The 19,341-nt window shown below is 42.7% G+C and overlaps 4 protein-coding genes across 6 annotated transcripts in view; 3 read left to right on the forward strand and 1 right to left on the reverse strand.

Annotated features, from left to right (window-relative positions):
- Positions 1 to 150: 150 nt before the first annotated feature.
- ccng1 (cyclin G1) lies at positions 151 to 4,192 on the forward strand. Its single transcript, XM_084944189.1, has 6 exons — positions 151 to 346; positions 1,243 to 1,506; positions 1,594 to 1,847; positions 2,193 to 2,271; positions 2,503 to 2,613; positions 3,032 to 4,192. Exons 2-6 carry the CDS (start codon positions 1,243 to 1,245, stop codon positions 3,221 to 3,223), a joined length of 900 nt encoding a protein of 299 aa, XP_084800315.1. The 5' UTR covers positions 151 to 346; the 3' UTR covers positions 3,224 to 4,192.
- nudcd2 (NudC domain containing 2) lies at positions 3,765 to 8,113 on the reverse strand. Its single transcript, XM_084944200.1, has 4 exons — positions 7,626 to 8,113; positions 7,121 to 7,169; positions 6,688 to 6,839; positions 3,765 to 4,550 (listed from the first exon to the last, which is right to left on the reverse strand). Exons 1-4 carry the CDS (start codon positions 7,812 to 7,814, stop codon positions 4,467 to 4,469), a joined length of 474 nt encoding a protein of 157 aa, XP_084800326.1. The 5' UTR covers positions 7,815 to 8,113; the 3' UTR covers positions 3,765 to 4,466.
- Positions 8,114 to 8,124: 11 nt separating this feature from the next.
- On the forward strand, positions 8,125 to 16,885 carry gabra6a (gamma-aminobutyric acid type A receptor subunit alpha6a). 2 transcript variants are annotated; one of them, XM_084944155.1, is made up of 10 exons: positions 8,125 to 8,518; positions 8,598 to 8,704; positions 8,815 to 8,882; positions 9,275 to 9,495; positions 9,623 to 9,705; positions 9,795 to 9,938; positions 10,882 to 11,034; positions 11,117 to 11,367; positions 13,654 to 13,898; positions 15,894 to 16,014. In XM_084944155.1, exons 1-10 carry the CDS (start codon positions 8,472 to 8,474, stop codon positions 15,910 to 15,912), a joined length of 1,338 nt encoding a protein of 445 aa, XP_084800281.1. In that variant the 5' UTR covers positions 8,125 to 8,471; the 3' UTR covers positions 15,913 to 16,014. The 2 variants fall into 2 exon arrangements, with proteins under 2 accessions (XP_084800281.1, XP_084800289.1); XM_084944163.1 differs by lacking the exon at positions 13,654 to 13,898 and having other exon boundaries at positions 15,894 to 16,885.
- A 104-nt stretch (positions 16,886 to 16,989) lies between these two features.
- The window catches only part of gabrb2a (gamma-aminobutyric acid type A receptor subunit beta2a), a 31,705-nt gene continuing 29,353 nt past the window's right edge, over positions 16,990 to 19,341 (forward strand). For both annotated transcript variants that reach the window (XM_084944091.1, XM_084944101.1), the window contains exons 1-3: positions 16,990 to 17,178; positions 17,317 to 17,417; positions 17,864 to 17,931. In XM_084944091.1, the coding sequence (XP_084800217.1) occupies positions 17,105 to 17,178; positions 17,317 to 17,417; positions 17,864 to 17,931 (243 nt within the window). In that variant the 5' untranslated portion in view covers positions 16,990 to 17,104. The remainder of the gene's footprint in view (positions 17,179 to 17,316; positions 17,418 to 17,863; positions 17,932 to 19,341) is intronic.

Here is a 19,341-nt window from a genome sequence, read left to right on the forward strand (position 1 = left end):
TGGGGTGGACCTTGTATGTGACTAGCTAGTTAAATATCCAATTAAAATGTAGAGCTGTTAACGTCACTTGTTGAGGACCAATAGAAAATCGGCATGGTTGGTCATGGGCTTGGTTTTATGCCTGTTTTAACGCCTTAACTGTCCTTTTCCCCGTCGCCTTACGCCAAGGGTAGGGGGTGTGCATAGGCAGAAACTAACCTATGCTTAAAACTTTCTTTAGTGAAAGTTCATACTTACACTTTTGTGTGTTTTATTTCTCCATTCACCCGCTTATTTAAAGTGCGTGGATTTTTTTTCACCTTCTCTTTTTTTTTTTTAAATATAAAAAGCAACGTAACTGTTTAAGGTAAGTAAACCCATTTTCCTTATAGGATATATATATTTTTTTATCTAGTGGTGTTCGTGGCTCTAAACAGTAAATGATGTGTTGCTATCAGCCAAAAAAAATGCGACTAGTTTTAGAAATGGACTTTTAGCTAGCGTTAGCTTTGATTGCTAAACAGTTTACGTCGTCAACAAAGAGTAGTTTGTCATTTTCTGGTTTCTCTAATAAAGTATGAAGTTTACCTTGCATAGTACTTACAGACTTGTGTTGTTGTTTCACTCTTATCTTTACTGTTTAAACTGTGTACTGTCACTTTGGTTTGCTGTGCCATGCTTTGCGTTAGCTCTCCTTTGGTGTGTATGGCAGGGACATGTCTCGACATGACGCCGGTCATTGCCCTGACATACACAAGGCCTGCTGATGTGATACGGCTACATGTATTGTGGACTCACAAACTAGCACTAGAGCTGTGGAACTCGTGTTTTACACACTTTTAGTAGCAGAAATGTCGCTTTAACTAAAAACGGAGAAACTTTTTTTTAAGCACATCCCCGTTCTGTATTCGTCTCATTTCGCCTCCTGTTTATATACAGTCATTGCTCCTGTCCAGTCCAGTTTAGTCCAGTTCAGTGACGGGCATGTGTTAGCGGAAGGCTTGTTGCAGGATCTTGTTAGTAAACTACGCTCACTGTATTTATTTTAACCATTTTTGTTTCGGACTAGATGTCCTTTAAATACACCAGTCTAATATTTTAATTACGTGGCAGACAGAGCCTTGTCTTATTAAAGAGACTTAAGATGTTTATCAGAGTTATGTTAATACTTTATACACATTTTATGGTCACACAGTTAATCCCAGTGTATCTTTTGTTTGTTTTTTTTACTGTATCACTAAGTTTTATTTCATGTCTGTGCAGATGATTGACACAGTAACAGGCCCTGTGGCACAGCCCTTTGCAGCCCAGCTGAAGGCCCTGATTGATCTGGAGGGCCGATACCAACCAAAGCTGAGTGGCTTGAGGTTCATTGAAAGCGCCCAGGACAATGGCCTCAGGATGACTTCCCGACTCAGGGAGCTGGAGGTGAAGGACCTGCTTTCGCTGACCAGGTTCTTCGGTTTCAGTTCAGAGAGCTTCTCGCTGGCTGTCAGTTTGCTGGACCGATTTCTGTCTGTCATGAAGGTTTGTAAATGCAGTACATTTTTCTTACTTTCTTAAAATCTTAGCAGTTGTTCCGTTCTCCAATATCCATTTCCCCATCTCCTACAGATTCAGCCAAAGCACCTTTCTTGTGTCGGTCTGTGCTGCTTTTACATCGCTGTGAAGTCCACAGAAGAAGAGAAGAACGTGCCTCTGGCCAATGACCTGATTCGCATCAGTCAGAATCGCTTTACAGTGTCTGACATGATGAGGATGGAGAAGATCATCATGGAGAAGCTCTACTGGAAGGTGAAGGCCCCCACGGCCCTGCGCTTTCTCCGCGTCTTTCACAGCCACGTCCTGGAGCAGCTCGACGCTGAGAGGTAAGGACAGATGGTCACACCAACCTGCAGGGCTGAGCTATGACTCAACGAGATTATATTTACTCTACTAAAATGTGTCTTCTCACATTTGGTTTGAAAGCTAACACTAACCAAAAATATATATATTTTTTTTTTTTAGCCAACAGGCACAGTCCTGTTTGAAATCGTGTAGACTTTTAGACATGTGACAGGGTGTTAGAACACAAATATGCAAGTCCCCCCTTTTCAAACGTTACCTTTTTTAAAAAATAGAAATCCTTTTGGTTGGCTTTTTTATCACTATTTATGTAAGCTGTACTTCACATTCAGTTTGCTTTGACACTAAAAGCACTTTTTTCCCTTTAGCATGAAGATCCTGAGCCTTGAGAGACTGGAGGCGCAGCTGAAAGCCTGTCACTGCTCATTTGTCTTCTCCAAAATAAAGGTAAGCCAAAACAACTACTCTCTCCACATTGAAAATAATGACTTATTTCAATGCTTTTCTGCGCTTTTCATTAAAAATCAGATTGCTTTTGTCTTGTACACTTCTCGTTTGTTGTTGTACTTCAGGTATAATGTAGGTCATCTGCGTCGATTTACTTTTAAATGTTGTCATAGTTTCTACTTTTCTTTTTTCTTTTTTTTAAGAAGAGACTGTGTTTGTGTTTCTGTGCAGCCATCTCTGCTTGCCCTGGCTCTCCTGTGTTTTGAGGCCCATGATGAACATGACCCAGAGCACCTTGACAAAATATCTGAGGCCTTGAGCAATCTGCAGCAGCAGCTAAATGTAAGTCCAGCTCTGAGCCTTTTGCTTTAAAGAATATATACGAGCAGTTCAAACTAATCCTTATTTTAAACTGGGCCTCAGAAGACACAAGCCCTTTATGCCAATGTTCTTCTGATTGGTTGCCCCTAGCAGGCAGAAGGTTTAAACAACAGGTCAGTGGGACTTGTGTGCTCATGGCTACACCCGTGTGCCTTATTAGGAATAGGTCCGTCTTATCAACATACAGGTCAAAGAGTAGGAAAAACTATCAAAATGAGCCTTTGCTCAACTCAAACCAAAATGGCTCGTTTTTAACATTATTGCATATTAGTGTTTTTGTCTAACAGTTAATATAAGGTGGTGATGATCCATGCAATGTAGCTTAATGAATTTTAGTTAAGCAGAGAAAGATGTGACGCCTCATTCCTCTTTCCTGCAGATCAAAGACGGGGATCTGGTTTGCATACGGGAGCTAGTTGGAAAATGCTTGGCTGAGTACGCCACCACTAAGTGCTGCAGGCCAAACGTCCAGAGACTTCGCTGGACTATTTCGGGAAGAACTGCGCGTCAGCTGAAGCACAGCTACTACAAGATCACTCACCTTCCCACCATACCTGAGTCAGCTTGTTAAAACCTGGGCATCCAAGTGGGTGACTTTACATGGAAAGAAAAATTACAGCATTACCACTGTTACATCTTTGCCCTCTGACTGGATGTAACATGCAGTATGGTCACCCACTTACAGCTCCAGCTTTATTTTCCTTAGAGACCTTCATCTGTGATGATGGATGTCTTTAAGGAAATGCTTTTTTATCCCTTAAGTTTGTAATCATATGTTGATCAGACACACATTTTTCTATCCCTATGACAAGGAGTAATTCTTCCTCAGAAAGGTTGACGTTTTACTTTCTTGGTTGAGCCGTTTGCACAGGTGTCTGGTATGTTCTTGTTTAAATCCGTACCACGGTGTTTGGTGTTTCCCTGGAACGGGTTGCTGGTTTTAAGCTAATAAGTATAGAACCACCTAGGTCCTCAGTCCACCATGTGGAAGAGGAGGGAGAGGGATTTTGTGAACAGCAAAAAATGGAACCAAAAGATCGGGCCCAAAGTCCTTCACTCCCACCCTAGGTTGCTAAGCTGTCCTGAATGCACACTCCTACCCAAGGTGATGATTTTTTTTTTTTTTTGGTTAAAGAAAACGTTTTATTTTGATGTGGCGAGGGAGCTCTGGTTTGTACCAGGAAATGAAGCTAGTGATGATCCTGTTATCTACAGCTCATCAGTGTTTGAGATGAAACGTTACCAACGGTTACAGATGAGTTGTTTTCACCAACTCTTAATTTGTGGACACCGTGTGAAGCACCACAAATATACTGAGTTAAGTTGTTAGTTTTTTTAGAGAGCACTCAGAAAACCCCAAAAAAGGTCATTGCAGTGGAAATTCAGGTTGGAATTTATATCGCATTTTCTGTGCCAGTTTCCCTGTTTAGTTTGATTTTAGTGACAAAACAAAATGTGGTCTCAAATTCAAAATGACTGAATACGCCATCTGATTAACCTATGTATTTGTACCTTTCAATAAAACTTTATTGAAAAGCTATTGCTGAGTGCACTTTGTTTTTATTAAAACATGTCAGAAAATTCTCATAATGAGAGTTATCAACTTCCTTTGTAGAGCCTTCCCACTCCCCACATCTGGTTTGCACAAAATCAGTCCTTTGAGGACGAGACCAATGATGTGACAGCCAGGCTTTTTAGTTCGTCTCAAGGCAAATTCTTGTCACAGTAGACCGAATGAATCCACTGTTGTTCTGCACATTGTGCATGATGGGCAGAGGTAACTCCTCAAGCATGTACTAGCATCATGGTAAGGGTCACTTCTGTAAGCTGGAAAAGTCTGGACCGCCACCGGCAAAATTCCCAGAGATCTCTGCACCGCTGAAGTCAAATCCAGGATTCTAACAAAGGAAAAAAAAAAGAGTCAGTAAGACATACTGCTGATTGTTAATCTGTAATTAAGATTTCCTGAGGATAGATGTATTTGAGTTTAAGAAACAGATGTAAGAAGACAAACTCATCACTGAGTGCTCATCTCAACAATTTCCAGAATCACAGCAGTAACACTGCAATGAGTGTTTAATAAAGTCTAAAGACACACTTATTAGGTTAGTTAGTGATAGTAAATTAGCCACAGGTGTGCACACAAATGGTTGGTAGTCTCACTGTTAGCCCTGTGGCAGACCTCTCACACAATATCAGCAGAGAGACTCCAGCTCATCCTGGTTTGGATAAATAGTTAAGAAGATGAACTGATGGATGGATTGCTTGATAAAGGGCTTTGAGGTTGAAAGCAATGCCTTCATTAACTTAACAGATCATCGCCTTTAAAACATTCTCAGGAATGAGCTCTGACAGCCAGACTTTCAGAACCCCTTACAGGTTTCATTACACAAAAAATGTAATATGTTAAAAGTCAGTGACTCAACACACTGCCACATAATTGCAAGTTAGCAATGTCGCACATTACATCAGAAATCTCTATCGTAATGAGGAAGACATTTTCCAATCTTTCCTTCAAGCTGAAGTGTTACTGCTAATCCTACAACTCAAAGAGCATGTCAGCTGCATTTCTGAGAATTAAGGTGGCATGGTTATTTTTTTTTTCTCTCCTTAGCCTACCCAGAAATGACCATCACAGAGTTCCCTTGATTATTTCCCTTCATTATTTATGGATTTGCTTCATTTATAAGAAAAACAGATTTATCACAACCTGGGGACTGAGTTATTATTAATGGATTGGAAATGAAAACATTAGTCAGCTGTCTATATTTCAACAATCCAAAACATACTCATTACACCTGTCCAACTGCTCGTTAATGTGCATATCTAATCAGGCAATCACATGGCAGCAACTTAATACAGTTAGCCATACACATATGGTCAAGATGATGTGCTGAAGTTCAAACTGAGCATCAGACCGAGGAATAAAGGTCATTTAAGTAACTTTTTTGGAATATTTATATTTCAGAAACTGCTCATCTCACTGCAATTTCCCCACAGACCCACCTGTGGGGTTTATGGAGAATGGTTTGAAAAAGAGAAAATATCCAGTTATTGGCAGCTCTGTAAGAAAAAATATATTGTTGATAGTGGAGGTCAGAGGAGACTGCCCTGACTGCTTCAAGCTGCAGGTAGCAGGAGCTTCAATAACTCAGTAACTACTTGTTACAACCAAGATGTAGAAAAGAGTTTCTCTGGAAACACAACATGCTGAAACTCAAAGCAGATAAACTACAACAGCAGAAGACCCATCCTGTCAGCTGCGAACAGGAAACTGATGCTACAATTCAAGCGGGCTCAAATTGGACAATAGTCTCAATCTCTGCTGCAGCATTTGGATGGATCCACATGGCCCTGTATCAAAAGTTCAGACTGCTGGTGGTGGTGATGGTCTAATGATACTGGAGATAAGCTGTGGTGTTTAAATTATGCTCAACTGGTACTAATGAGCCCACAGACCAAAACCTGAGTATTTTTGCTGACCATGTCAATCCTGTCATGACCACAGCGTACCCATCTTCTCATGGCTGTTTCCATTAAGATAACACACCATGTCACAAATCTCAAATCATCTCGAAGTGGTGTCTTGAACATGACAGTGGTCTCAAATCCACGGTCACCAGATCTCAATCCATTAGAGTACCTCTGGGATGTGGCAGAACTGGAGATTCACATCATGAAAGCTGACAAGTCTGCAGCGACTGTGTGACGCTATTATGTCAACATAGAACAAAATCTCGGAGGAATATTTCCAGCACCTTGTTGAATCTGTGCCATTAAGAATTAAAGCAGCCCTGAAGGCAAAATGGGCTCCAAACCCAGGCAGTTGTAAGATGTGTACCTAATTAAGTGACCAGTAAGTGTATGTAAAGCCTTTAAAAGTTTCCTTTTTAGAAGGTGGTCCTAACCTGGCTGAAAAAGTAGCAGCTGTGCAGTAGAAGAAATGTATTAGGATTACATGCGTGCAATATACAACAGTCATTAGGATGTACAGTAGAGTCGACAGTGCTACAGAGGTCAGCGAATAAAACTCACCTCTCGCTGAAACCTCTCCAGAGTGAGTTTTCTCTGCATCTGGTCTTGGACCCAAGCATTCGCACAATACTCCCCCTCCAGCAGCGAGGACCAGCAGTTCCCTGCTTCTCTGTTGGTCTTCATCAGAATGATCCGGATAAGACATTTATCCTCTGAGGAGATGATCAGCAAAGCAAACAATGCATCAAGCTAGCTCTCATTAAAGTCTCATTTGGTAGTTTCGGAGAATGTCTCCTTTCTATTTGACCATTTCTAATTCAACAGTGAAATAATACACAGGGTGAACACAAAGCCCCCAGTAACTTAACATAAGTAACATAAAGACATGAATGGATGAATATCACAAGTCTTAACACAGCCAGTCAACAGCAATCATTAGAGTTATAAGGATAGTTATTAATTCCCTTAATATTTCTGTGAGTGTGTCACTTACCTAGTGTCCATGTGGCCTCATCTGATACAGTTGTTCCAAATAACTTTCCCTGGCAAAAAAATAAAATAAAATAAAAAATGAATAATATCCGTTTTATTCATATCAGCACACCTGTACCTGTTCTTGGAAGAGTTAAAAGACCTGCACATGATGACCCGACAGGTCTAGCTGCGTTACAGCAAAATACAGTGAAGTTACATACTCTTTGCGTACACACAACAGCCCGACTGATTTCATTGTACGGTATCAAAATAGGCGACACTGCTGATTAACTGTGACGTGGACTTTTAGGTCCAACTGTGATAAGTATGACGGAAAGGGGCTACATGAATGGTCTTACAAGGCTGGATTGTGTTTACTGGTTAGTTCAGTCACTGGGTAAAAGGGGGTGAGAGTGGGGTGGAGCTGGAGGATACACCAGGAATCGCATTATCTTACTGTCTGCAAATAAAGATCACAGCATGCAGGTTCATCTCGGGACCTGGGAGTCACTTTGGTGCCCTACCTTGAATATTTCCTTTCCCTTGACCAACAGCTCGATGTCTCTGGACCCCAGGTGACACTTGACCTCTTTAGCAGTGGTCCCGTGAGGCACGTTGACTTCAATGAAGACCTCCTCCATGGTCTGGTACCAGGAGCCCCATGGCGTCTTGCAGGGGACGACACCGCTCCTCTCTTCGAAGTGTACCGACATGCTACGGCTGCACACCGGCTCACGGGTCGGCTAACCTCCGCTGACCAGCTTCCAGCGTGAAACCGAGCAGGTCGAAGATACGCTGGAGGCTTGCTGTGCGGTTAACTGTTACAGTTACCTATATGTTTTTAACTTTAAAGGACTGTTTTTAAGTTGGTGTATTTTACCTCTCCCTGTGGTGTTTTCCCCTCACAAGCTCCAAATTTCTTCTTCTTCTTCTCAGTCTCGGTGTCATTTCCGGTTGTGAAAATCACGGAAGCTGCAGCGCCATCTACTGCCCGATAGGATGAACCAGTAATTAGAAAACCTTGCTCCCATGAGACACACCATAGACTCTTTAGCTAGGATTTTTCTTTCTTTTTAATGTTACTGAAATGTCACGTGTTGCATTTATTTCCTGTTTTTAATGCTCCTATTTTAACTATTATTAGTTAGTTATTTTAACTAAATAAAGCAGCTAAATCCGGAGTTTTTCTAAAAATGGAGTGGATTTTCTAATCTGTTAATTAGATTACTCTCCCTGCCTCGTTGCTTCCTGCGTCCATATGTATACCTACTGGTAACTTTAGCGACACATAAGCAGAAATCCTGCTCTGAAGTGGCTCTTTTTCTTTTTTTTAATTTTATGAACTTGTAAAACCTGATTCAAAACCAAGGATGGCCGTCCCTTCATTAACTTTAGCTGCTTTTATCTGCTGGATGAGGTAAGTCCTGTCTGTGGAGTTAAACGTGGAGCAGAAAGCAGTAATCGTGCGAGTTTAAGGTTTGATTTTCTCTCTGCAGTCTAGGTAATGTATGGGGAAATGAAAAGATATACTCAGACAACATCACTCGCATTCTGGACAGACTTCTAGATGGTTATGACAACAGACTGCGACCCGGTTCTGGAGGTAATTTAAACTTTATGTCCTAATACCTTGCTCCTTCGAGATAAAGACATTATGCAACAGCACTTTTTGTGCTCTTAGGTACATTTTGCTTTTGTTAATTAATGTTGCAGGCGGTGTCACCGAGGTGAAGACAGACATCTTTGTCACCAGCTTTGGACCTGTTTCAGATGTTGAAATGGTAAGATAGTACTTCTGTCAGGAAGTGTGTATGTGCTGACTGTGGGAGATAATAGTGCTTCAGTGACCAGCCTTATGGGCACTCTGCCATGAGACCATCTAATGAGCTTTAATCTGTTTGACCAGCCCTATAACTCCGTTATTGATGGCCTCTAAATCAATATGACAACATGTCAGAGAGCGAGGATGGCTGAGTGGATTGATTAATGATTATCCGGGATGAGTGGCATCCATCACTGCCTCATCGTCTCCCCTCACCTTTCACTCTGTATTGAAATGTCGCCTCAGTCTTGTGCGTGCTGATGAATGGACGAAGATAGAAATTTCATTCTTGAATCTGGGATTGTAGTTGTGGGTTTTTTGTATCGAAACAATATTACGTTTGTGCCTCAGGAGTACACCATGGACATGTTCTTCCGCCAGATGTGGGTTGATGAGAGGCTGAAATTCGAGGGCCCCATTGAAATCCTGCGTCTGAATAACCTCATGGTGGACAAAATCTGGACGCCAGACACTTTCTTCAGAAACTCCAAGAAGTCCATTTCCCATAACATGACCACACCCAACAAGCTCTTCCGCATCATGCAGAACGGGACTGTCCTTTACACCATGAGGTGATTTTTCACAGTGAACGTGTAGTTTTGTTCTTTGTTTTTTTGTTTGTTGGAGCAGATCATCTTTGCTAAACACAAGACCAAATCAAAACATTTATCAGAGACTGATCCCAGCTCCTGCTTTCAGGCTCACAATCAGTGCAGAGTGTCCAATGAGCCTGATGGATTTCCCTATGGACGGCCACTCCTGTCCCCTGCGGTTTGGAAGCTGTGAGTATTTCAGACCAACGCTAGCATCCAGATTGATAAATATGACCAAACCTTGAGCATGTTGATGTGATATTTTCTTCCTGTTTTAGATGCATACACCAGCAGTGAAATTATATTTACCTGGAGGAAGGGGCCAATAGCTTCCGTGGACTGTCCCAAAGAGTCAATGAGTCTTCTGCAGTACGATCTTGTGGGACAGACTTTGTCCAGTGAGATATTCAAATCAAACACAGGTAATGCAAAAAAAAAAAAAAAAAAACTATTTTCATAAGCAGCCTATTATGGGCGTAGCCACATATACAAGCATAATTAAAAGATCCTCAAGTGTTTATTAATGTTTGAGTAGAAAGGGGTCAAATGAGTGTCTGCAAGCCCTGCACTAGTGTCCATTACTCCCCGCAGGAGGCCGATATATAAAAGCAAAGACTTCCTTGAGCCACCATCTAAGATGCTTAAGTGGTCAGGCACTAATGCGTACCGTGCACCTTAATAGAATAGAATAGAATAGAATAGGCCTTTATTGTCATTGTACATGTACAACAAAATTTTGGGTGCTCCACATCAACTGTGCCGGAATAAAATATAAATAGTAAACCGCTTAAAAACCGTGTAGAACCCCAGTGGATGCTCAGGCGGGGTGGGGGGTGAGTTTTATGTGTGTGCATTTCTTTATACCAGGAGAAAGCCTCCCTGCTGTGAATCCAGCACATTCCTCGAATGGAGCAGAAAAGGATGAGGCAGGCTCCAAAATGTAGCGATGATACACATTTAAGAAACACAGAGTGAGACAGAGGACGTCTAAATACGTGTGTGTGAGCGTGCAAGATGCAGCACGTTTTCGGTCTGTGAATGTCTGCATGCATGTGTTCAGACAGAGCAGGGCAGCAAACACATAGTGGCACTGCATGCTCCCGCCAGCCCCCACCTCACTGGCTCCTTCCCCCTCTTCCTCTTTCCTTCCTTCCTTTTTTTGTCCCACTGTCTTCTCTCCTCTCTTCCTATCTCCTCTTTCTTTTGCTCCCTTAGACTTAGCAGCCTGTTCCTGTCCTGGCAGCATCAATAACTGGTTCTCTCAGCTGCTATTCCCTTTTGAAGGGCAAGCAAGGACATCCGTTCTGTGCGACCACGCTCTGTCCCTCACACTCGCTGTCTTCTCACGTGCTGTTTATCTTGCAGGTCACTACTCTGTGCAGGTGGTCCATTTTCACCTCCAGAGGAAGCTGGGCTACTACCTCATACAGACCTACATCCCTCTTATCATGGTTGTCGTACTGTCACAAGTCTCTTTTTGGATCAACAAAGAGTCTGTTCCTGCACGCACAGTTGCTGGTATGCCCCCTCTTCCCTCATGCCCAGTTTGATCTAATCTCCCTCTGCATGTGTGATTCATGAATACTCTGCTGCCCTTCAGGCATCACCACAGTGCTGACCATGACCACCTTAAGCATCAGTGCCCGCCAGTCTCTACCTAAAGTAGCCTATGCCACGGCAATGGATTGGTTCATTGCTGTGTGTTTTGCCTTCGTGGCGTCAGCTCTCGTCGAATTTGCGGCAGTGAACTACTTCGCCACCTTGCAGGCCCACCATCTGAAGAAGAAGGCAGCCAGACAGGAGAAGCTTGAGGTCCTGGCCACCGGCAGCGATGATGATGACACAGTTTCGGTAAGCAGTTTCATATTAAAATGTCGAAAAGCTGTATATAACTTCTTTAAAGGGGAACCCTACTGATCTTTCCACCAGAGGGCCTGATAAATGACTCAAAAATGAGCAAATTTCATTGGGGTGAGAACAGAATGAATCCTCTTTAGCCAGCTCCTCAGCTCTGTGGGATAACGGTTACAAGCTACATTTACTGTTAAGAGCCAGTGTGGCTGGGGTTTACTGTGGGTAATGCAGTCACCAGATAGTGTTAAGAAAGATGAATGTAAAGAAGCCATTTCTGAATCTGAACCACCGATGCGTTTTAAAAGTCACTGTCAAGCACTAATGCTTAAATGTTTGGGGTCAATTAAAAAAGAAAACTACTTTTTACATTAAATCGATCAGAAATAACAAAAACTGATAAATGGAATTATTAATCATGATTTTTAATGCATATGTGGGTGGCATATCCAGCAATCGTGACACTAATGGCACTTTCATCATCTAATGCAAGTTTATAATGCTGAAAACATTACACTCACACTAATACAAGCGGCAACACATTTAGTGAGTGAGTGTGTGAGAAATCAGCCCCTGTGCTTACACTGTAGTTTTATAAACCCCACATTTTTGTAGAACAGTCATTATTCTTGATGTGAGAAATGAAGGCTATTCATGTGGGACCCTGACATAAAACCTCTGATATGTACTACTTCCTACACAGAACAGGACAGCGGTTTCTAACCTGGAAAAAAAAAGAGAAGTGGAGATCTGAGCAGTTGAGTCTTTAGTCTGAGAAACGAACACCTCACAGGTCCTTAACTGGCAGCTTCATTAAAGTGCCAGATTGTAGTGGTTGGAAAGAGAGTAGTACATTCCTTTGTGTGAATTTTCTTTTGGGCACAATTTCTTGTGTGGTATAATCTTCATTCACTTGGAAAAAGACCAAATTTATTTTTTCAGGTTGATTGTGAGACTCTAATCAACTCCACAGGGGCTCAAGGTCCAGACAGTTCTCAGTGGAGTTATCGTAAATGAGAAAAATTCTTTTTAGTGATAAATCAACCTTTACATTGGATAAACATAAAACAGGTAACATAAAATGTCAACAGAACAAACAGGCTTTTATAGATATTCCAATAAAATAATTAAATCAAGGATTTATAGTTCTAATTCCATCAGTTATTAATTGTTATATCAGAACAATTTGCTTTTCTTTCAAAACCATGGACATTACGGAGTAACCGTAATGCAGAAGAGGTAGTGTAAGTCTCGCAGTAGTGTAATAGAGCAATTCTAAATATGTAGTTTAGATTAACCTGATCTTTTAAAAGATCATCCATTTTTTCAGCAAAGCAATAAAGCAAAAATGTATACTGTATGTTTTAAAGGCTATATCTGGGAATGCACTTATTCATTTTGTTGCTAAGGAGGGATATGTTGCCAAGATGCAGTGAGTTTCCAGTTATGAACATGGAGACTTGTATACCCTATAGGCTGCATCTTTATAGCCAGTTTCATGAGTTGACTGGATAAGTGTTGTCTTAAAAAATTTTTTATAGGAACACAATGCTCAGTTACATCATCTTTTCCACAGTGTATTTACAGCGCTAATAATGGCGAATCTATAGGTACAGAGCCTCTGAGTCTCTAGTTGATGCAGTGATGTTAGTGATGAGCAGACAGTCAGCAGCTGCAGAAGCAGAAAAAAGAAACCATGTCACACACACGGCTCTTTTTCTATGCATTTCCAAGTAGTCCCCCTGCCTCTTTCGCTCTTCTCACTTAGGGCACACCATGCATTAAAAAGTAATATGGGCTGTTGTGTACTCTCATCTCTGGGCTAGCTATATACTGTCTGCTTTATGCTAATACAGTAAGCCACCGCGGTGTCCTCCTGGGACCTGCCTCATGTGTAGATCTCATGGTTAGATGCTCGCTTTAAAAATAGCTTCAGTGTGAGAACAGAGAGCAGCTCCAGCACTCCTCCCCGTGTGATCTCACAGCCATCATATATGCATCCTCAAAACTTCCTGCTGCTTCCTATAGAACTGTAGAGATGCATGCCATGGCGAGAACGCTCCTGTGGAAACAAACACGGCTTGCAGCCTTGCATACACGACACTAACATGTTAGCATGTGTTCCCATTTATAAATTTGGAGGTTAAAAATCTGCCCTATCTCTTTTTTTTTTTTTTTTTTTACATCCACCCCCTCCCTTTCAGTGATTACCACAAAACCAACGCTTACCTCATTTTACCTCTTTCCGCTTTTCCACAAAATCATTCCTGCTGCTCTCCCCATCAGTCGGACAGCAGCCCCCGGGAAGGCCTGAAGAGGAGAAACCACTCAGTGAGCCGCAGTGAGCCAGGAGATATTCCCCATCTGCCCATTTTCCTCCAGCAGGGCTCAGCCATTCCCCAAATCCCACAGCTGGCCGGCACCAGCCCTATTGATGCGTATGCCCGCATCCTCTTCCCCCTTTCCTTTGCTCTCTTCAACTTGATTTACTGGTATATCTATCTGGTCAAGGACACAATGGAGAAGCCCAGGTAAACATCCTGTTCTTAATTACACTGGTACATCTATTTTTGTCTATTTGTTATGTCTAATAGGGCAAAGGCAAAGTATATAGAAGTCCAGACATTTAAAAGGTAAGTAATCATCAATAATTCGTGAAAAAAAACAAGGTGGAAACGAAATGCGTGATGCCAAGCATGAGCTTATTCATCTGTGCTAGAGAGCTCCATTTTGGTCCAAACACCACTAAGCACAAAACTAAGACACATCTGAGTACATCTGCTAAAGACTGCACTTTTATTTCAGTACATCAGAGAGGAAATGGGCACCACTGGCTTTTGCCCTAACATGATAAATACATTTTCCAGTTCAACAAAGAGTTTCTCTTCTTTCCTTTTCACGCTGCTTAAAATAACAGGTATAAATAAAAGACATTGATTTAAATTAGACCACAGTCCCCTTCAAGATGGTCTCCTTGAGCAGCCCTGCATCGTTCCTACCGTTCCTGCTATTTATGGAGCTCAATATTCAAGTTCTGACCTTCATTTTGTGGATAATTACAAGCGACAGGAGTTTTTAAGCAGATGACTCCACAGAGCGCAGCCAGGGCTTTCACAGGGTTGGATCACAATGTCCTGAGAGGTCTGAGGGAGATCATGCGCCGTTGTGCTAACAGAGGATTCAAAATGCAGGGGTTTTAGCCACAGGACACAATCTGCACTTCACTCTACCCCAAAATGAAATTTTACTTCAACAGTGCACCTTAACAGACTCACACATGCCAAACGGTTTGGACAGGACATCCGATCTGGGGAGAAATCTAAACATAGCGGGGGACATAAAAGTGGTGCAGCGCTGCACAAGTAGACTGTGGGTTTGCTGTTTTGAATATATTTATAAAGATTATCCAGACAAGATAACCTTATGAAAAAGACACAACTTTTCAAATGTATTTCTCCTTGTTTACATCTCAATGTAAATGGTTAAATCTTACCTTCTGAGTCATGCTGAAAGTAGTGAAAATGGCTGACATAGAGTTGGAGGGTATCCGGCATTCTGCAGATGAAGTTAAAAACATCTTACGGTAAACAAAAAAACCCCAAAAAAACCGTGTACACGCATACTTAGTCCGTGTCTCAAAAAGCCACAATCCTGTCTTGCTCGTATAATAGTTTCAGTGGAACCATAACTACCCACAGTTTTTGTCAAACACTTATCTAGGCAGTAAAGACATCAATAATTTCTAATGCTGAAACAGCCCCGGGAGCTGTAGGCGAAAAAGGAAAAGGAAAAAAAAGGAAAAGGAGAATGATGTTAGGTGGCGTTGCTGCTGCATTGATGCCAGCGCTGAGGCTTTTATCATCATCATCATAGATTTACAATACAACAACAGGCTGGACTCTCAGCTAATTTGAGAGGAAAGTAAGCATCACGCTCTGGTTTCTTTTAAGTAAGGTTTACCTGAGGGAGGGTGGCTGTGTTAATGACAACAAACCTGAGTTTACTTTGTGCATCAACCACACGAACAAGCTTCTCTTCTTCACTTTCCCACCTATAAGTGAGCCACTTATAGAGCGCAAAGCTCCATGTCCAAGAAGGAAAAAGAGAGGTACAGTACAAAAAGACAGAGAGAGGCCGAGGGAGAGATGGTGGGGGAGAGACAAGGAGAGGGAGAGATCTGTTATGTAACACTGGGGAGTGCAAATCTGCTCATCATGCTTCTCATGTTCCTGTCAGAGAATTTTTATGGTTGTTTTGTTTATAACGTTCTGCAGAATAATGAGAGAGACAAGATAGAGAGCATGAGAGCAGCTGCATCACATCTCTCCCCCTTTATATTTTCGCCATGTCTCTCGCCTGCTACTTTTTTCTTTTTCTTTTTTTTTAAGGAGAGGACAGGGAGCACGGTAACAGTTTTGGCTGTGCAGTATACTGCAGAGAGAGCATCTCTGAATGTGGAAACAGAGAGGCTTCTGTACACTCTGCTCACCCCCCCCCTTCCACTCTGCTGTATTCTGGTGTTGCAGGGTTATGGAGCTAGACTGAGAAGACCTGGAAAAGGGCATGTGCAGCCTGAGAGACCTTCAGCATCCAGCCGGCTTCACCTCACCCTCCTCTGCCTCAGCGAACGAGCTCTCAGCATTCACTGTGCTCTCATCTGACAGAGGAAATGAATCAGAAACTCATTTATTCTCCCGCTGCACATCTATTCATTTCACAGGCTATGACCACTGCCCACTTGTGTTCTGATCAGTAGCTGAAGAGCCGCCCTTTCACGGGCCTCGGCCACTTTAAAACCCCACCGCAGCACACATGACAACTTCTGAGACCCCCGGACCGAAGCTGACGACACACACACACACACACATGGTATGCATGACGCCCACACACACGCACAAACCAAGAAACACATCAAAAAGATGTGGATGATATAATCTATGATGGCTTTAACTGGTGGTGATGCAACAGTGAACCAACACTTTCAGAAGCCTGCCCTCTACAGAAGCACAGCTCCCACTACAACAACATCAAAGGCAATTTAGAGGAGGCTGCATCCCTCCTTGAAGGCTCAAAAATGTACTGAAACCTGAAAAAGAAGAAGAAGAAGAAGACTTGTGGGCTTGTGTTTTCCACCCCACATTTCTGCTTTGGTGCTCCCCTTGCATTTCCAGAAGTACAGCAGGTCCTCTGGAAACACTGCAGGGAGGAGTACGATATATACCCATGGGTGATGGTGGTATTCTTTTCCTATTTTTGTATGTACGATGCATAAAAGATAGTTGTGTAAAGGTAGACTCGTGTACATGTGTTGGATTGATTCTGTTTTTCACCACTTAATATATCCGGTAAGATGAAAACAGAGGGAATAAAGTTGTTCTTAACTTAATCTGACCATTTTAAACCCTGCAGTTTATCCCATTCTTCGACCTTGTCAGGAAATAGACAAACTCATCTGCCGTGTAATCAGCACGAAGAATAAAAGCAGCCTAAACGAACGCGGTTGTCGGTGTTTTCACTCCTGCCACAAACGCTTGTTTCTTCATTACGCACATTCACTTGTCCCTTTAATATTTTTCTCTGCAATGGAAACTGCTCATCCACCATCATCAGTCTCCACTCTTTGATCTTGGGCTGGCTGCACGCATGCGCCCCTCATTGGCTCCTCTGCACTGTCTGGAGTAAGTTGGATGTGCGCTCTCCTCACTCGCATCCCGAAGGCGCCTCAAAAACTGTTGCGATGGGGAGGATCAGGAAAAACCACTTTGGGATTTTGACTTTTTCTTTACTAGTGACTTTTGTGTGGGCTCAAAGGTAATCTCGTTTTTTTGCGTCTGTGTGTCTTGCATGCGATTTTAGCTCTGTGAACGCGTGCCTGGCGCGTGACATTAATGCGCTATTTTTTTTAATATGTGGTTCTTTTCTTGCATTACACCACCCTTTTCTCCACAGCGTCAAGGATATCAAAGATCCGAGCAATATGCCTCTGGTAAAAGAAACAGTGGACAGGCTGATGAAAGGATACGACATTCGGTTGAGGCCAGATTTCGGAGGTAACGAGCAAATTGAAAACGGGAATGTCATGTTTTCACGCCCTCCTGACGTGCGATACATGTTTAATGAATCGCAAAATCTGCTTTCATTTACATAATTATCCCTTCACAGTCAAATAGGCCTTTCCAATTAGCCCAAGAGAGATGATGTGCATATATTTCATATGATGATGGGGGGCTTTTAACGTGATCGATACCGCTCATCAATGTTTGATTACGCCGCTAAATAAATGAAATTAACACCATTTAAGCTCATCTGTGTATCAAGCGTGTAAGGGGTTTTTTTTCTTGATCGGGCTGATGATGCACAAGCCTTCTGTAGGTGCGGGGTTCGGAGAGGAACCTGCGCTGGCGTCACGAATTTGTTAAAATTTACATGATGGTGAGAATAATTCATGTCCCGTGTTAATGCCTCCTTTTTCACCATCCCCTTCCTTCCTTCACAGGTGCCCCGGTGGCTGTGGGGATGAATATAGACATAGCCAGCATAGACATGGTCTCAGAAGTCAACATGGTAGGTGAATCTTTATTATCATTACCGCCCGCTTCATGTTGCCAAATGTACCTGGCACGGCCGCTATGTCCTCTGAAGTGAGCTATACTTATCATGGGGGCAGTATACGTGATGGAGCCAGGTCGTTAATTACATTTAGAGGTGGGGGGGATATAAAAAAAATGTGAAGGCTTCCGTCCCCCCTCCTACTACCCCAAACACATCATCGCCATCCTCTTCTCAGTCTCCGCATTTGCAGTTCTGGTGTGTTGCTGCATTTGAATTCAAAACACACACTCACTGGCGCACTCGGACGCACAGCCCCGGCTGCGCGCACGGAGAGAGCTGCTTCTGTGTGTGTGTGTTTGTGTGCGTGTCACTGCTTCACGTTGTCAAGCCTCGGTGCTGTAATTTTGTTGCCTCTCTCTCATACACACGCACAAAACACGTAAAAAAGAAGGAGACCTAAAACGCCACCTTTCCTCTAAATGCGCATAATTTCGCTCTTTTTAATTCAACGGCCAATCTCATCATCAACCTCTACACAAGCGATCTCCCCTCTATTTGTCAGATGACGTCAGCAATTTGTTATTAATAAATGTATAATCACACGGCGGTGGAAAAGAACCCCCCACTCCCACACCCCCACCATCACACACACAAAAAAGAAGGAGGGTGTGCGTGTGTGTGTGTGTTTTGGTTCGGGGTGCACAAAGATGTAGAACTTCTGCGACTTGGAGATAGGGCAGATGGGTGGGTGGGTGGGGTGGGGGTTGGGGGGGGGGGGGGGATTTAAGCAGCCCATGCAAGAGCACCACCTATTGATCCGTGTGACTGACAGACAGACGGACCACTGCAGCACACATGGCACTGCCAAGCAGTTTAAGCTACTTCACTGCAGCTGTAGGGCATCAAATACTGTCTGCCTCCATTGTAAAATTAGTGGTTTTGCTCATGGGGGGGGTAATGAAAATATTAAGGCCATATTGAAGAACTCAGAGTGTGAGAAAAGATGATTTCTAAAGCAGCCTCTCTGCAGGGCAACATAATAGATGTGTTATATAAGAGCGTGAAAAACAAGTTTGCCACCAGGAATGGAAGGAGGTGTGTTTTCTATCATTAACAGAAGCTTTTTCTTTTTTCTTTTCCTTTTTTCTGAGCTGACGTCTAGTTCATTTTGCTTGTCAGATTTTGATTTGGCAGCCCGTTAAAGCCACTGTGTCTGACGGTCGTTTGAAAGCGGACAGAGTGGGCTTTCTTTTCTTTTTTTTCAGCAGATAGATACGACAGTGATGTGAGTTTGCTTTGGGTGGGGAAAAGCACTCAATGGTCAGAGCTTCTCCTTTGATGGAAATGATTCATTTTGGTGGAGGATGCTGCCGGAACGGAAGTGCCTTGGGGGTCCGGGGAGATTTGAAATAGAAACCCCTC

The sequence above is a fragment of the Perissodus microlepis genome, chromosome 2 (assembly GCF_051167445.1).
Source record: "Perissodus microlepis isolate ML-2025 ecotype Zambia chromosome 2, ASM5116744v1, whole genome shotgun sequence".
Taxonomy (NCBI): domain Eukaryota; kingdom Metazoa; phylum Chordata; class Actinopteri; order Cichliformes; family Cichlidae; genus Perissodus; species Perissodus microlepis.

Coding starts and splice junctions, on each gene's coding strand:
- ccng1 (XM_084944189.1), top strand. CDS start 1,243: ATGATTGACACAGTAACAGGCCCTGTGGCACAGCCCTTTGCAGCCCAG. Junction 2,272..2,502: donor TTGTCTTCTCCAAAATAAAG/GTAAGCCAAAAC, acceptor GTTTCTGTGCAG/CCATCTCTGCTTGCCCTGGC. Junction 2,614..3,031: donor ATCTGCAGCAGCAGCTAAAT/GTAAGTCCAGCT, acceptor TCTTTCCTGCAG/ATCAAAGACGGGGATCTGGT.
- nudcd2 (XM_084944200.1), bottom strand. CDS start 7,814: ATGTCGGTACACTTCGAAGAGAGGAGCGGTGTCGTCCCCTGCAAGACG. Junction 6,840..7,120: donor TGAGGCCACATGGACACTAG/GTAAGTGACACA, acceptor TCATCTCCTCAG/AGGATAAATGTCTTATCCGG. Junction 4,551..6,687: donor TGGAGAGGTTTCAGCGAGAG/GTGAGTTTTATT, acceptor TTCCTTTGTTAG/AATCCTGGATTTGACTTCAG.
- gabra6a (XM_084944155.1), top strand. CDS start 8,472: ATGGCCGTCCCTTCATTAACTTTAGCTGCTTTTATCTGCTGGATGAG. Junction 8,883..9,274: donor CTGTTTCAGATGTTGAAATG/GTAAGATAGTAC, acceptor TTTGTGCCTCAG/GAGTACACCATGGACATGTT. Junction 11,035..11,116: donor TCCTGCACGCACAGTTGCTG/GTATGCCCCCTC, acceptor GCTGCCCTTCAG/GCATCACCACAGTGCTGACC.